This window comes from Sinocyclocheilus anshuiensis, unplaced genomic scaffold (genome assembly GCF_001515605.1).
Source record: "Sinocyclocheilus anshuiensis isolate Anshui unplaced genomic scaffold, SAMN03320099.WGS_v1.1 scaffold842, whole genome shotgun sequence".
In the NCBI taxonomy this organism is placed as follows: Eukaryota; Metazoa; Chordata; class Actinopteri; order Cypriniformes; family Cyprinidae; genus Sinocyclocheilus; species Sinocyclocheilus anshuiensis.
Genome location: NW_015536509.1, coordinates 92,427 through 110,996, shown reverse-complemented (window position 1 = coordinate 110,996; position 18,570 = coordinate 92,427). Strand labels below are relative to the sequence as shown.

Sequence of the window (18,570 nt, the reverse complement as noted above, 5' to 3'; positions counted from 1 at the left end):
CGACTTAGATATGGGAAGGATGGCGATTTGTGTTAGGGGGAATAACGCGATGACGCAGCTCTCCCGTTGCAGTCCGGCCTGTAAAGAGACAGCAGAGCTTCAGGGAAACATTTTGACTTTAGAGGTTTAATGATTCATGAATGATGACATATTGCTTTTCTCCTTTCTCTCTTTCTTGCCGTGAAGCACTTTATCGGTTCCTGCAGCTCATGGTTTTTGGTCACTGGTGTCGGCGCAATTAGCTTAAATTAAACCATTAGCGAACTTTAATGTCTGTTTCCCCTAACCAAGTGCTTAGATATGCTTCAACACTGACTGAATCTCATCTGAAACAGAGCTGACCTGAAAAAAGACAAGGGACGGGGGATAAAAATGATTACGTTTCAGAGTGAGCAGCCAGTGGCCTGTTAAATATCCTTTCAGAGTGAGACAGTGTATCATAATTTACTGCCTCAGGAATCCCGATGGAGGTAAATGAAGGCATATTTCACTGGAGACCAATAGATGGTGACATGATCACTTAATTGCTTTATTTTACGATTGGTTGAGGGGAAAATTTGGTTTGATAAGGCTGTTTGAACAAGTGTTTTTCAGCACCGAAAGCCCAAAGACAAGATTTATTCTCCTTGTTTGTCTTCGGTGTCTGTTTCGTTTCTGTATTTTGATAAATGGTGCAGATTTTGGTGCAGCTGTGCGGGGTCAACGGTGTTTAACTCATGTGGGAGAGTGTTTAAGTGTATCTGCTCACTTGAGGATGTTTGCAGCTGAAAGGTAGGTCACGTTATTTTTATCTCAACAGGAGTGGGGTATGTGTGTGTGAGTGTGTGCTACTTTTGGTGTCTGGGATGCAGTCCGACATATGTCTACACCAATGTCCCACAATGCACTTCAACCACAGAACAGCTAGTTGTAGACATGAAACCTTCCGCATGACATGGTGTGTGTGTGTGTGTGTGTGTGTGTGTGTGTGTGTGTGTGTGTGTGTGTGCTACTTTTGGTGTCTGGGATGCAGTCCGACATACGTCTACACCAATGTCCCACAATGCACTTCAACCACAGAACAGCTAGTTAAAAACATGAAACCTTCCGCATGACATGGTGACCCCTTACAAACAACCACATGAGACCACTGTCACCAGCACAGAGCGTTACACAACACATTCACAGTGTTGTAGATGTTCCTCATCATTATATTGAGTATGTATATGGATAATTGGACATGTAGGTCACATTTAAAAAATGTTCACTGAATTAGATATTTAGTGGATATTATATTTTGTGGATGATTATTTATTTATTTAGTTCAATTAAAAGCCACTTTTTTTTACAATGCAAATACATTTATACATTTTTAATTGTGGCTTAAGTATGTAAATATTTTGGGGGGCCTATATATACACACACTACCATCAAAGGTTTGGGGTCAATACAAATGATTAAAATGTTTTTGAAAAAAGTCAATAATATATAATATTTTAAAATATTACTACAATGTAAAATGACTGTTAACTATTATAATATATTTCTATTTATAATTTGAAATGTATTCCTGTGATGTCAAAGCTGGCAAAGCTGAATTTTCAGCAGCCATTACTCCAGTCTTCAGTGTCACATGATCCTTCCCAAATCAGTCTAATGTGCTGATCTTGTGCTCCAGAAACATTTATTTTTATTATCAACGTTGAAAACTGTTGTACTGATTCATATTTCTGAGGAACCCATGATAATTTAGGATTCTTTGATGAATAGAAAGCTCAAAAGAACAGCTTTTTGAAAGAATTCTTTTGTAACATTTACAGTATTTACTTTTGATCAATTTAATGCATCCTTGCTAAATAAAAGTATTTAGTATTATTTAACCTTTAAACATTGCTGTTGTGTTCCAGTGCTGGCAGCCAGTCCCTGAGCCCATGAGAGAGGAGCATGAGTAATTTATGTAGGGTAGTGTTTCTGAGACAAGGACCCTTGAGAAATCTAATCACTCTCAACAGACGCGAAGAATTTGTCCTGGTGCATCAGGAAAATGGACACAACCCCCCTTAAACGAAATCACACTAATCGCAAAACCGATAGACCCCAAAAATGTCAACAGGTGCGACACACTGAAAGGATTAACATTTTTCATCCTGTATCTTTGTACGGGGGGGGGGAAAGAGACAACAAGAAGCAGGAGCCAGGATGACCTGGGTGGACGGCTGACGCACTGAAAGGATTAACATTTTTCTGCCTGTATCTTTATACAGAGGGGGGAAAAAAGAGAACAAGAAGCAGGAGCCAGGATGACCTGGGTGGACGGCGGCGAGCAGCCAGCTGAAAGGGCTGCAATTTCAGCTATTGTACGGGGGGGGGGAAACTGTGCCAAGTCCCATTACGTGAAATTGAATTCAACCTCCAATGCGATTAATTCAGATGTTGGGTCGTTTTTTTTTCTTACCTCATGGCTGAATGCCACGCACGGTGGCTTATTAAAATATGAATCCGCCTTCTTTTAAATTAGGAAGTGCCCTCGTCACACCTGATTGACATGGAGAAGGTAACATTTGGGCACAATTAATCAGCTATTTTTATCAACTGCAAGAGCTGAGCTAGTAAATGAAAATTGAATGAACTCTGCTGTTTTCATTAATTTAAGTTCACCTTACAGTTGTAATCAATAGCAGAGCTCTTGCCATCTGGTGAAAACACGGAAAGCCACAAAGAGAGTCATGTTCAGTCATTTTCCTGCTAATTTGCAAAACACGAAAGACAATTAAGCAGAATATCCGGGAAAATCAATGTTTATCCATCATTTAACCTAACACTATGTTGACAGAGGGCCGACGTGCAGCTCGTTGCGGGCACTGATAGCAAATCAAAAGGATCATGTTCATTACGACAAGCTCCTCCCCAAATCTCCCAGAAAAACGTACGTATTTAGGGGGGAAAAGGGACACCATTGAGTGGGCTACTCCGCTTGGCAAAAGCTCCCAGCAGGAGCCGACCGAACTCACACATCGGGCTCTGTATCTGAACGCAGTACAATGGGCCACTGTGTTCTCATCCTCGGCTCAGCTTCAGTCAACAGCATCGTCAGTGCTGCCCAGCCGATTACAGCGACACGACACGAGAGAACAGGAATGCTATCAGCAGTGGACATACATAGGGAAAAAAAATCCCAAGCATCCCCTCCACATTTGTTCCATTCAATCTGCGACTCAGGCTTTGAATTCATACCACTGCACTTTTGTATTCTATTTGTGTGTGTCAATAAAGCAATAAGCCACAAAAGAAAAATGTGCTAGTGATTTTACCAGGGCTGACAGGTAGAGATCAACCAATATAACCTTTATGTAATTATTGTTTTATTATTTTTAATTATTGTATTATTATTGTTTTATTATTATCATTTTTTACAACCACCACCACTAATAATATATATATATATATATATATATATATATATAATCAATATTGTCATTAATAATAATAATAATATTGTTATTAATAATAATAATAGTAATACAAATTAAATACACTTCATTTCCAGCGATACCATTGACTTGATTGCAAAGATACTATTTAAACTGAGCTGGATGTTGACATCACTGAATTCAATGATGAACTGTCTTTAAATGAAAAATTTGTTTACTATTGTCATTTTGCATTATTGACACACTATTTTCCTAATTAATGCTGTTCAGTTGCTTTGACACAATCTGTATTGTTAAAAGCGCTATATAAATAAAGGTGACTTGACTTGACTTAATAACACTTTAACCCAGGACCTTGGCATTGCTAGCAATATTCTCAATGGTCTGAGCAACAGAAACAAAAATTGAGTGATATAATACATTAAATTAATTAAAGTTACTGCACCTGTGAATACCTATTTGGGTGCTATTCTATAAAAAAATGGTGCCATTTAGTTTTTAAACTACATGTAATCAATTAAGCTAGTCTGAATATTAGTGAAAATAAATAAAATAAAATACAAATATTGCTTGCTAATTTTCTCCAGTGGCTTTTTATGAAACAGCGGCAACAGCAGCATAATACAAGACATCACTGTTCAACAAAGACTCAGATTTATTATTCTAATCATAAACTATTTTTCTGCCAAGTAATATATTTAACTATACTAACTTGCCACATTAATATATATTATCTGCAGTCATTTATAATCATTTTGCAACAAGCTTTAAACATTGATTCAGAATTTAGAATCAGAAATATCCATTTTATACTGCATCTAAACTACTATGAGAGAAAATAATTCAAACAGCTGATTTCACAGCCCTGTTTTGTGCAGAGCTGAACCTGAGACATTTTTGTGAGCTTTAGAGTGAATTCTCCTCTCTTGGGCTGTTGCTATGGTGCTATGTACTTCCTCCGCAGCTGCCTCCCTGGTGTGGTGGGTGATAAGCATCAGGGATGCTGGGACACAAGCTCTCTTATCTGGACACATGACCACAATCACTTCCTGTTCATTACCTCTCCTGCTAGGAAAACACATAGAAATTAATGCGGCCTGACCAATGAGCCGCTGCTAAAAACATACACGGAAAAACAAGCTCGGACACTACCGGGCACAAACATCCCATTATGTGTCAATAATCGAAGCCACTTGCCTGCACTGATACATTAACAGCGAAACATATGGGTTAGCTAAAGCTAGTTTGACTGCAGCGTTTATGCCACAGTGCCGAGCCCCGATGCAATAACAGCCCCTCCATTAGAATGCAGGTCTCGTTCCCTGTCAGGAAATAAAGATTGCTTTATTGATGCATGCTGTTGCCATGACAAGCATCCACCAGATCCGTTTGGATTTCGCCATCCTGAAAATTCGCACAAATCTGGCCTGGCTAATGAGTTTCAGCCTGATCAGCATCAGATGGGTCTCCAAGGCATCCACAGATGTGCCCAGAGGCAGCATCGCTATTAGCCACACGACTGCAACTCATCACTATTGTAGTTTTTTTTTACATAAAACTATTGATTAAGGACTAAACCTGAGAACAAAACCTGCCTTGTCTCATTCTTCTTTTACTTGGATAATGGTGCCTTGGAAGTTATCTTTCCAACTGTAGTCTGCAAATCGCCAGCATATTTGCTAAGAGGACCAAAATATCTCTATCATATTACAGTATTGATTGCGGGAGAACCTGAGCTGCAAATTTACTTTGAAGTTTCCTTAGGAAAACATGACGTGTAATGATGATATTAATCAAATAGAGTAATGCTACACATTGACTTTATGAGGATACAAAGACTAAAAATATCTTGATGATATGATATTCATACATGCTGCATTACGATCACAACCATAATGAAGGCAAAAGTAATTTCATGTGAGCACTTTCATCTGTCAAGTACAATAGATTTTTTACTGCATACCTCGGGTCTTTAGCGACCCGGGACATCATTCTCTACCCTCTCCCTCCTTCATTTTTTAAAGTTAGACATCAACTTTCTTAGTATTCCTCAATCTATTCATTATAAACAATATAACAAGAAAAAATTTTTAAATATAAAAGAATGCCTGTTTTCTGATTAATTATTTGTAAAAAGTGTATAGGGTCGCTAGAGACCCGAGGTATGTAAATGTGTAAGTGTTTTTTCCTGCGCGACTATATTTGCATATCTGATGACTTAATTTGTGCAATGCATTTTTTTTCCTCAAGGTGGCACTGTTTGGTACACAATGATGACGTGATGTTTCACTCATAATTACCGCAGGCATAAAACAAACGAATATCATCAGCAAAAATTTAACTGGTTTGAATGGCTTTACTGCAGAGCAATTACTATTCACAATGAAATATAAACGTCACTGCCATTTGATGCTGGATGTGGTGAATAAGCTGGCAGTGATCAAAATATTTAATATGAAGTCATTGAAAACGATAGTTTTGAAAATATGGTTGAGATCGTGAATATGAGCCAGATGCTGAATGTACTGTGGAAGTGCGCTCTGACGATGACAGCGATGGTAAAATCATCTGCTCAAATTGAACCCTTTTAAGTTGGGTTAAAATATGCTTTATTTTATTATTCTGTTATTGTTCTTAAAATATCAAGATAATTTTTTGCTTTTGCAGCAGTTAGAGGTCCATCCGTGCTGGATATATATGTCCGGGTCGCTAAAGACCCGAATATGTAATAATGATTGGCCAAACATTCATGCATTTACAGGTGCATCTCAATAAATTAGAATGTCGTGGAAAAATCATCACAATTAAAAGAACCAAAGACTTAAACTACTTCAGTCTGTGTGCATTGAATTTATTTAATACACGAGTTTCACAATTTGAGTTGAATTACTGAAATAAATGAACTTTTCCACGACATTCTAATTTATTGAGATGCACCTGTAAGTGTTAAAAGGACAGTTCACCAAAAAAGTTCACTGTCATTGTTTTCACTTCCTCATGTTGTTGATTATTCTCTTGAAATTGAATGACGTTCAATGATTACATTAGTGGACTTATTTACAACGATTAATTGCCACTTTGAACGATTACGTAATTGTGGCATCCGTAATTGTAATCCCGATTAGAAATTCAATTAATTGTGCAGCCCTACTTTTTGTAGAATCTTTTGTCATACAACCAGACAAAATAAATAAATAAATAATTTAAAAAAAGGTTTCATAATTGTAGTCCATGTGATATGTGCTATATAACTTGTATTAATCTCTTTAATCTCATTTATATTTATTAATCAGTAAATCACAAACAACACAATTTATAACTAAGTGGAAATGCTTTGATTGCTATTTTTTCTTGTATAATTTTCATTAAAGCATCATATTAGTGTGATGTTTTAAAATAATATTTGGCTTAATCTCACTACAGCTGAGCACCATGAGTTTCTACCCAGTGAAACGTGTCAAATGCGAGTGTGGTTGCCTGATCTCCATTAACAGCACTAAAAGCATTAACTTCCTATCTGACAAATTTAAAGGGTGCTTCATTTGTCTTCCAAGAAGCAATTTTGTGTTTTAACCACCTGTAGGAAGCTTTGTGACTCTTTCGCTCTCTACCTTGTGTGTGTGTGTGTGTGTGTGTGTGTGTGTGTGTGCGTGTGTGTGTGTGCATATCTCTCTCACTCTCTCTCTTCAGGGCCTTGTTTGCAGAGAGCAAAAACACAGTGTCCACAGCTATCAGACTCAGAGGTACTGAAACAGGGATGATTTTGTGGTTCGACTTATAAGCCTCGACCGTTTGAATTGCAAGGTTGAAAAAATAATCTCGTTATTAAAATGACAAAGGAACTATTTCCATCTTTTAAAACACACATAACACCTGTGTAATACTGATTTGCATTTACATGAACGGGGAAGGCAGGAAACTGAATGCCCAGGGGCTCTGAAAATTCATGAATTGTTTTATAGATCAGTTGTAATATTTGTAATGACAGACTCATTTGCACTCTTATCCAGAATAGGCTAGAAAATGTGCCCTTCCGGACAGATTTTAATATACTGTGCCTTTCGTCTTGCGCAGTGAGAATCATATTTTACTAAATCAAGACCACAAGATGCTGTTTCAATTGAAAGCTATGCGGAAATGAATGTTTTAAATGACTTTAAAGCTCACATTTTAATGTTTAGTGTAAAATAATGGTAGTGGATGAAAGGCTGTTTTAAAGACAGACAGTCTCATATCCCAACTAATCTAATGCTAAACCCCAACCGCAAAACTTTTCAAAGTGTTTCTATAAAACAATTGGGTTTGGAACCATTTTTGACTCCATTTTCTATCCTTTCAGCGGGAAACCACTAAGAAGGTATGACTAATACAAAACAAAATTGAGTATGACTTTCTGCTGGTTTCCTGTTGAAATGAGCTCCTTGTTTTCTCTGTCCAACGCCTTTCATTTCTATTTCACTTGTAGCTGTCCTGATAAGGTTTAAGTCCCTTTGAATTACCTTCTCTTTTGCTTATGAACGGCATACACACTTGCCGCGCTAAAATTAATTGCTCTCTTGTGCACCGCAGTCAGAGTAACGCATATTTTCATGCCTAATTTTAGGCTCATGAGTCGAGTTGATTTGGCTGAGTGTGTCCTCTAAAAGCCTGAATGTGTAAACACCCAAAATATAGAACATCGATCAGCCTCAACCCCTCAAATAATAACTTGAGTAAATGACCTGCTTCAAAGCTTTTCACCAGAGCATGAACAAGCGCTGAGGGGAGTTTCTCTGAAAGTCAAGCGTGCAATTATAACTTTAAGTCTGTTATTTTGGGTCGATTTTAACCTCAAACACAGCTGCTCGCAGTGAGGACAAAAAAATTTAAAATAAAAGGGATGTTTGTTGAAAACATCTTTTTCTTCTTGCTCTTGCATGTAGAGGAAATGTCTAAAACACTTTCCAGTACAGTATACAAATAAAGCAATAAAGCTAACTTTTTGCATTTAGGAAAAGTCCTAAGCTGGAAGTAATAGGGATTTACTTAATCTACTTTACTCTATCTATCTATCTATCTATCTATCTATCTATCTATCTATCTATCTCTGTCTGTCTGAAAAATCTATCTATCTCTGTCTGTCTGTCTGTCTGTCTATCTCTGTCTGTCTGTCTCTGTCTGTATGTCTGTCTGTCTATGTCTGTCTGTCTGTCTGTCTGTCTATCTCTGTCTGTCTGTCTGTCTGTCTGTCTGTCTATCTATCTCTGTCTGTCTGTCTATCTATCTATCTCTGTCTATCGATCTCTGCCTGTCTGTCTGTCTATCTATAGGCTATGTAGCTGTTGGCTACGTCAATTAAAATTCAATTTAAATTCAGGAATTGAACTGAATTGAAAAGCCATTCTCAATTCAATGAAGAATGTTTTAAATTTTTTAAATTCTGTTAACCACACAAAACATCAAAAGCACTGTTAAGGTTTTTTTTTTAATTTACAAAACAATATATTTCACATTATAGTAAGCAAAAGAAAGACCCAATATTTGTTATGAATTTGTTTCAAAATGTTCCAAATTACATACACTACCATTCAAAATGTTTGGGGTCAGTAAGATTTTTTCGTGTTTTTGAATGAAGCCTCTAATGCTCACCAAGGCTGCATTAATTTGATCAAAAAGACAGTAAAACATCAATATTGTGAAATATTGATACAATTTCATTATTTTCTATTTTAATATATTTTAATATGTATTTTTTTCCTGTGATGGCAAAACTGAATTTCACATGATCCTTTAGGTGTCTGCAGTGTCACATGATTCTTCAGAACTCATTCTAATATGCTGATTTGCTACTCAAGAAACATTTCATATTATCAATCAATATATTATTATCAATGTTGAAAACGTTTATGCTGCTTAATATTTTTGTAGAAATTATTTCCAGGATTCTTCAGAAGAACAGTTTCATCCCTGATGAATAAAAGTATTAGTATCTTCCAAAAAACTTACTGATTCCAAATATATGGACGGTAGTGTTTATCAATGCTATTTAATAATGTAAACCAAGGCATCAGAACGCTCACATCATGCTGAAGCAACATCACGATTAGTGCAGTATTGATGTTTTGCACACCACCCTACTTTTTGCACTTATAGGTTTTGATTACAGCTAATGATAAGCCTCAGAGCGTGGAGTCCATTTTGATGATTATGTTCCAGAGGAGAAAGGTGTGGGGCCCACCTGTTCTAGTGCCGCCGAAACATGATCTCACACTTGTCACAGGACAGCGATCGGGAACTTGCAACGTGTCCTTCCTGATCACAGGAGAACAGAGGACCAGGCATCAAAAGGCTGACAGGTGCCACTTAAACACCAAAGACTGAGCTGAATGAGGGGAAACGTAACAGGCCATTAGTTCACCTACAGATGGGCCCACAAAGGCCAGGGTGTGCTCCTTCATAAAGCTGCCGTGTGCGTATCAGCCCCGATGTGCTGCTGGAAGTCCCTCCACGAAACAGCATCACACAATGGAGAGGCTGGCACTATTATTGTGGTCAGAATAACTCACCAAGCATGCAAACAAACAGACAAATGTGTGTTTAACAGATGCTGGACTCATTGAAACTGTGCACATGCCATGAAATAATACAGAAAAGTTTGTGAATTAAATAAACGGTGGATTATCCGCCTTGTGTGTTGATGACACACACACACTCAAAAACTACAAACAATGAAAATTTGTTATTATGGTGAGAGTCCTTTGAAGATATTAGCAATTAGACCGATGGCAAAAGAGAATGTTTGGGATATTTTCAGCCTGCTCCAAAAATCCTGGATCCGCACCATAACTTTCATTACATTCTGTGAAAAAAAAAGCCTTTATGTGAAAATGATTGCAATATGTTTCATAGTGAGATTAAACCAAACAATTAAGCTATTCTGGATTGGTTTTCACAGAGCCATCTGTTTGGATGTTTCCTCAAACTGGGAGCCTAATCAGCTATTCATATGTAGACTGTCATTGGGCAAAGCAGACCCAAAAAATGAGATGCCTCCAATGAATCGCAATCACAGATTTGTGCCAAGAGTTTTCATGGCGGCCCTGAAAAAAAAAAAAATTCCCCCAGCCAAAATAAAGCGAACACATGTCCAGATTTTATGATCATTATGTTCAGCTACTTAATGAGTTGATCTTTTGGCATTTTCTGCATCACACTGCACTGGCTGATATGCTAGCAGAGAAGGAAGCTAATTATATTGAGAAAATAATCTTATTCTGTAACAAACATGACTGCAACGCAATGTCACATTTGTTTGAATTACACGGAAGGCAGACTCAAAGATTGGAGAGGGCTGAACTGGGACTGACGACTAGCATCGTAAACACAGACGCAGACTACGTAAACATGTCACTAAAATTCAAGGCCGTAAAATGCAACTGAACGCTGTCTTTCTCACAGGAATGCTCGTGTTTACAGCCTTGCATTTTCCACAGTAACAAAGACAAAAATGGAACATACCAAGCAAGCAAAATTCCCTCTTTTTTATCTCCACACACAAAGTGACGCCTTAGCACTTCAGCACAGGTCCCTTCTCACTGACTACGACAAGCTCTTTTCACTTCTTTACAACATACTCCACTTATGCAGATCTTTTTTTGTCATTTTCGCATTTAAATGCATCACTGATAGATTTCCCAAACCACCTAGGCTGATAGCAGATGCCACATTATTTTCCTCGAATCTGTTTTGCAGGTTTGGCCCTCTGGGTCTGTGGAACGAGCAGTGACAACAATAATCATTCTTCCAGCATAATTAACAACACGTCTGTGGGCTTGGAGATCATGACTGCATGGCAATCATTCTGGACTAGAGGTAGAGGCTCTTTTATTCACTGTACACCTCACTGTGGTGCCACACAAGCCTGTAACTACATTGAATAAGAAAAACAAATATGTAAGAAAAAAGCCTGCAACATAAACAAACAAACCAGGGGTTTTCAAACTTTTTAATGCCAAAGTTTCCTGGTTTTGTTTTGGAACCCCATAGGCAGTTATATATTCGATGTAGTTTGAAGTGTGATATTAGAAATTAAATAATTGCCTTTTGTATTGTCATTGTACTAAAAGCAAAATAAATTATTAAAATATGACCTGTAAAATAATAATTTAAATAATTAACAATAATTCTAAATTCTTGGTATAGCACTCTTACAATAAATATTGGCCTTTCATTTTTTTCTCAGAAATTTTCTGTGGACCACCTTGCAGCCCTCGAGGCCCCCTGTGTGTCCCAAACTCTGAATTAGGCTACTGGATTACGTAACATTAACAGTAACAGTGAAAATTGATTTTCTGTGAATAACAACTTCACTTTTAGTCTGTTCCTCACAAAGCTATCAAATGACTGTAAATATATAGTACTGAAGTCATATGACTGCATTAATAATACTTTTATGGTTTTATTTTTATTTTATTTTTTTTAGGAGCAGGATCAGTCATGTCTGGTATCCAGGTAATGGATGCCAAAAGAAATGTGGCGTTTCATGATAGAGAGCAACAGAGAGTCACTGATAGACAGCGTCATTTATGATGTGCAAATAAATTGGTGCTGTGCTACAGTTCCCATGTGAGTGTTTGGACAGTATATTATGTATTTAATATCCACATACGGGAAAATTATATGTGGACATGTCCGTAAAGTCCAAGCAAACAAACCAAGCAGATTTTTTTACCTCATAATGGAAGGAAGTGTGATGAAACAAGCCCACATTTAATGGCCTTATATAATGAGTGTGTGTTTGTGTTTATGATTGTGTAGTTGAGTTGTACATTGACCTGTAGAGCTGTAATGAACAGTAGCCTGAGCCACAGAGCCTGTCTCTTTAGATATGCACACATGATATGCAATTAAAAACTCTATTCACATTCCAGTGAAACTGTCAATCAGAAGCAAATCCTTTGTGACAGTAGCCAGTGAACCGTGCCAGCTAGCCACTGAACAGGAACTCAAACAGTAATGGCTTTTGTTACCAGCAAAACCAAATTTGGATGCAATTAAGTTGACCTTAAATGAGAATATATGGATATTGTGGAGACGAGACAATAATTGGATCTTTCTGTGTTCGTTTTTTCTTTTAGTTTATTAACTGACAATTGGTTTAGCACCTGCTGCTAAGATAACAGTAAGAAGCTACTAGAAATATTAAATGTTCAGACTTAACATACACATAAAAAAAGGTCAATCTTTTGCAAAGTCATCTGCCAAGTTTAGCTGGTGTGGAGACGTCATCAGATGGAAAAGTATGAGGAAAACACTGAGGAAAAAAATGGCATGTTAGTGATGTGCGGCACTTCTTTGTGCTGTTGTGCTTGGAGCTTGACCTAGGCACAACATGAGCAAAGATCACAGCATTTGTCCACCTCTCACATTTATGACACCCTCTGTTTCCACCCATGTGTGGCCAGCCGGTGTAATGTTGACATATGCTGTTGACATAAGAAAAACTCCCAGATATACGTCAGTCGAAGGACATCTCTGTTTAAAGGCGGAGAGCAAGCCATTTTGGGAGTTACAGTACAATGCTTTGAAAACTATTCAGACATGAAGGTGTTAAAGCCCTAAACGCTACACTTAACACCTGTCTAGGCATACTGACATAACTTTTAATAATGCATATAATTCAGCAAAACACAAACCAGGAATACAATTTTTGGCTTTCATGTTTTAAAACTGTATATTTCATAATAATACATGGCACTTAATAAAAAAAGAGTCTGAAAACTCTAAGGTTTTTTAAACAAATGATAAGTGATAACTTTCAGAAAATGTTGATCAACAAATTATATATTGTATGAACTTTTTACTTTATTAATGTAATAGCCTGTTAATTTTGAATGAGGTTTGTGATTTTTCCAACCACGTTAACAAAATTTAGGTTTAAATACCGTTTAAAACCTGCTTTGTTTGATTTAGCAACAAAGCAATGAAAATTTTATATTTAAAAGAAGAAACAAATAAATAAAGATAAATTAATTCAATGGAGAAATACAGAATTTGATGTGTTTAAAACTACCTTTCATGCTAGGTTAATTTTATTTCAGTTTACCAAACATATCTAATAGTTCTCAAATCTTACGATTTGTGCTTCTAATGGTTAAAAATCTGTAAATTTGAAAGTAAAAAAAAGCAGCTGTGGTTGCCAGGTAACAGGAAAAATTTATATTTAATTAACCGATACAATGTTCATACCGACCTAGTGAAGTATTAAAATCTGTTTTATAGCCTACCTTTATAATATACTAACAACCAAAGTTTATCACAAGTAGCTTTTCCACAAGCTGAGATTAATACTAATATATAGAAAGTGCACAGTGTCTTTCACACAAATACCATCCTGGTAACATGATTCGTGGAAAGTGCCACATTATTTATATTTATATGCTACAGTTTGAGCCAAGAACAATAAAACAATTTGGAATTTTTTACACCAAACCATATACCATTATGACATCAGGCGAACGATACAACATCAAATACAAACAGACTGCTGCACGCATTGATTTCCTCTCACATTTAGAAATGTGGTTTGATCAGTGCTCTAAAGGCAGAAGCTGGAGGGGGGCACGAATGAAATACCCACTCAGTCTCACCCTGTAATCACATCACTCTTTCTGAGAAGCAGTGACCTGGTAAACAGAGATCACCCGTGCTAGCTCCTCTCTCCTTCTCTCCGAGTCAAATCAGCTTCTTTCAGTGCTCAGATGATAAGTCCGTTAGCTCCTTTGTTTAAAATGCACATGCGTGTAATGATCATTACAGCTGGAGTAGTAGAAGGACTTTGGGGGGGTTGGGGGAGCCAGAGTTTTAGAGTGGGGTTTGAGTACTGCTCTTGACTAACAAACACAAAAGACAGAGTATTATGTTAGGGTCGACATCCTGGGACCCTCTGACATCCAGGACCACCAAAGATCTCAGTAATTTCTACTTAATTGAAAATGCCTGTGGCTAAGGCACACACACAGCAGACTTTATATTACGGAGCACGGCCCATGACAGCAATACATATCTGAGATATCTAATTTCTCATCCGTTTTTAATGTAATCTCCTTAAGAGCAGGAATGTACTATCATTTTTACAAAGACATCAAAACCACAGACAGAAGATTCAGGAGACTTTTGCCCATAATTGTAATCAAAAGAGTCTGAATTTAATTTTGCAGGTAAAAACTAAAGCCATATGTTTGCTGGGTATTAAAAATGTACGTCAATAAAAATACACAGGTCTGTTCTGCTCACCAACTCTTGGAATATTTGCTGTTGCTTTAAATGCACAGGCAATTCAATCATCTTGTATGAGCCAAATTCATTCATAGTACACTGAAACAAAAAAACTGGTGTAGGATTTACTTCTAAACAATTTTCACTCATAAACTGCAAAAAATAAAAATAAATAAAGAAATTACAAAGAAATTTCAAGTAACAATGAACTAAACATGACATTTTGAAGTAACTGAAATAAAAACTGAAATAGTATTTTCTTGTAGAATGTATTTCATTTGCAACTTCGAAAAAACGTTTTCTACACTGTGAACATCATTCAAACCTTGTAGGTACAAAGCCCAATTATTTAGATTGGACTTCTTCTATCCTAAGACTTGACAGCACACAAGATTGTAGACTGTAAACAAGCAAAATCTGTGAAATCTGGGAACGTGCAAGCTTTCACCATTCCTTAAAACCACATCAACGATGAACTTACAAGACAATGAGTCATGCTTAGTGTTAACAGCTTGCTTGCATTATCTCATTGGCTGTAATAACTTCGAGCCTGCAAATTCCATTAAAGCAGCGACTTGAGCACCAGCTGAAAGTCATTAGGCATGAAATAAATCATTGACTTTGATATAGGTTGGCTTCAGCGGAGTAGTTTTGTTGGCCATTAATGGTCAGGGGCTGCATCTTTGCCGGTTTTCATAATCCCAAACAGTCTGTAATCCAATCCTACCCATGATGCCACACTCTCTCTCTCTCTCTCTAGAGTACTCTTCAAGACCACTCTTGACTTCCTTAACAGCAGCGCTCGTGTATTAAAGCACACATCCGAGGTGCAGATTCAGATTCAAAGAGTCCTCTACAGGGTCTTCAAAATTCAAATTTAATTGCTTTTGCATTTATTTGCTTGCTAAACACTTTCTTAGCAAACTGACACTGTATCTTGTGACAAAAATATCAGAGTAGGTAGAATGATAAGCATAGGGCGATAAGAACCAAACTGTATGGCGCAGGAAGTGTGGAGCATTAGTGTGTTCAAAGTTGCTCAGTTTTTTTCTCCTTGCAGCAATAACTTCAGGCTTGAAACGTGTACCTTTCACAGCACAAAAAGCATCGTGCTAGACAAACACAGACTTTCATGCATTTACACGTTTTGCTGAACTGCAGAAAATCCACAACAAAGTGCACTGCAACTGAACGCTTTTAAACCAGCACATGCCTCCAAGGCTCGGAACTAAATCCATAGCGTATGAATAAAGATACAGTGCTTGTTTTTATATCTTTCTGTCCACATCAAACAGAAAGAGTGTGGACCAGTGCTCTACTTGGCACAAAAGTGGTATTATATAAAACTCTTTCTCTCTCCCATCATCCTCCTCTTTCCTGCTCCATCCTTGTCTAATCATTTACCCATCAATCAATGATCAGATAACCTCTGACGTTTCTTTATTGAATCAGACAGAGGTTGTGTAGGTTTGCTAACTTCACTAAATTGACATCTAGGCTTATGGGACCATGGCCCACAAATACCAAATTCTCAAAAATACAAAAAGAATAATAAGAAGAGATAGAGAAAGAGAGAAGTGTAAAATGGTAAGACTAATGTGAGACGTGAACTCAAAGGAAAAGAGAATATATTATCGCTGTGGCATATTCCATCCCCAGAGTGCAATGCTGGATTAAACTAATGAAACACTCTTGGCAATCACCTCTCCCAAAACTACAGAATAAACCCACAGAGCCTGTTAACAAGAAGGGCTCAAATCTATCTTGCTCTGCCATTTATCTCTCCTTTCCTTTTCCTATATCATCACTCTTTCTAATATAAATAATTTATCAATTATTAATGAGCGCTGCTTTTAGCCTGTGAATGCCAGTTATTGTATTCTTCTTTGTCTTCTGTCTCTCTCTAACACACACACACACACACACACACACCCTCTCTCTTCCCCATCTCTCTTTATCCTGCGCATATGCACTGCACACACACAGTAACAGCACCATCATTAGGAGAAATAGAGGAATACAAACCCCACATATCTCTGTTGTTCCTCAGGGACTCGGAGGATAAATTAATGCCATAGGTATAAAGTATGATGATGTGAACCGCATTAATGAACATACACACTACACACTATATGTTACTATTTGTTATTTGTGCATGTTGTGTAAAGGACAGTTTGTTGATGTCCATGAGTTTGGGGCTGTGATGAAGAGCAGGTGTATTTAAGAAAGCGCGCTACTTTTTGCTACCAACTTAAATGGTGCATTTTATTATTATTTGCATTTTATTTAACGTTACCATCCGCGCGCGGTTTCTATGACAACCCGAAACAGCGTTTTTAAGTTCGCTACGTAAAAGGCACGTGAAAATGCTGATGTGCGCGTTTAAGAGTTAAACATATAAACATTTATAGTGAGGAAAAAAATAACATTTATAGTGAGGAAAAAAATAAACAAATAATAAACAAAGTCACCCGGTTTGGATAAATTTGTGGCCCCGTGCTCAATCGCTCCTACTTTCCCCGACTCTCTGTGACAGTCGAGTAAAGTACAAACTTTGAACAAGTCCTCAACAGTTCCTTCAAGTTCAGCCAGGCAAAAAACAAACAAAACACCTTCATGAATATCCATATCATAAAAGATCATGCATCATAAAATGAAGCTTTACCTTATTACAATACGGAGAGTCCGAATAGTGTGACTGTCCCAGTCGGGAAGGATCTGTTGCTGCTGGTGGTGGAGGTTGTGGATAAAATCTCACGTCCATTTCAATAAAAACATCAACCGGTCCCTATTGCCTTTCCACTAGAAAGCGTGTTCCTCGCTTACTCAGAAATCTCGACGCAAATAAGAGAAGGTGCAAAGTGAAGACTGAAAGAGGCTTTCTATTGCGCCTCACATCCGTTCCGCGGTTTTCGCAAAAACTTTTAAATGAACCTCTACCTCAGTCGACTTACAATAGAGAGATACCGCAGAAAAAACAAGCGCTCAGGTTTGGAGAGAACAAGAGCATCTGGTGAGTCTGTGTTGACTGTTGTGAGTAGAGATGTGTATCTTCTTGGTGCAGCTGTGGCTCAGTGTAACTGCTCTATGGAGAGAAGCGAGCGCTTTGCCAATGTTCACACACAAAAGACTCGCAAGACACGCGGCGGTACCGCTGAGCGGCCACAGGGGGCGCTGCGATGTGCGCTCCCGCTTCAGGATTTGCATCACCTTGCGTAAAATACTGTCTAAACATTAGGTGACGGAAGATTCCGTTTAGCTGTGCCAGTATCACTCTTCAATACGAACATATTTTTGACAGGAGTGTCTTTAGAATTCAAATGTAATGATAAACAAGAGTCTACAGCAGTGGTTCAAACCTGTAGGACTCAGCAAACTTCCAAATTGGGCCCCAAGATGAACTAGATTATTTAAAACAGTCTTTTGTCTTTTAATATTGTTTGACTTCACATGCAGTTTACAAGTTAAACTTTACATTTTAAACACTGAATCCTGCTAAAAATCAGGAAGTAAACCATGTAATCTGGCATCATATTTTTAATTTGTTTTTATTGAAGAACATGCAGTTCTTAAAAGTTATGGAATCATCAGATTAATCACAGTTTTAATGTATCAACACTATGGGCCCTATATCATACACCCGGCGCAATGCGGCGGCAGACGCGACACAAGTGTTTTTTTGCTAGTTTCAGCCCGACGCAGTTGTCATTTTCACATCCTGCACCAAGTTGTTTAAATAGCAAATGCATTTGCGCTCATTTGTGCGCCCATGGGCGTGCTGATCTGAAAACGAGGTGTGTTCAGGCGCATTGTTGACGCGTTGCTATTTTGAGGCAACTGAAATAGACATGGTACACTGTTAGACATTTCTGTAATTTCTACAGTTATTTACTGTATATCACCC

General features: G+C 37.6%; 1 protein-coding gene across 3 annotated transcripts in view; it reads right to left on the bottom strand.

Moving 5' to 3' along the window:
• The window catches only part of LOC107691413 (thymocyte selection-associated high mobility group box protein TOX), a 61,748-nt gene extending 43,965 nt beyond the window's left edge, over window positions 1-17,783 (bottom strand). For all 3 annotated transcript variants that reach the window (XM_016489993.1, XM_016490011.1, XM_016490004.1), the window contains exon 1: window positions 17,332-17,783. In XM_016489993.1, the coding sequence (XP_016345479.1) occupies window positions 17,332-17,430 (99 nt within the window). In that variant the 5' untranslated portion in view covers window positions 17,431-17,783. The remainder of the gene's footprint in view (window positions 1-17,331) is intronic.
• Between the last annotated feature and the right edge of the window lie 787 nt (window positions 17,784-18,570).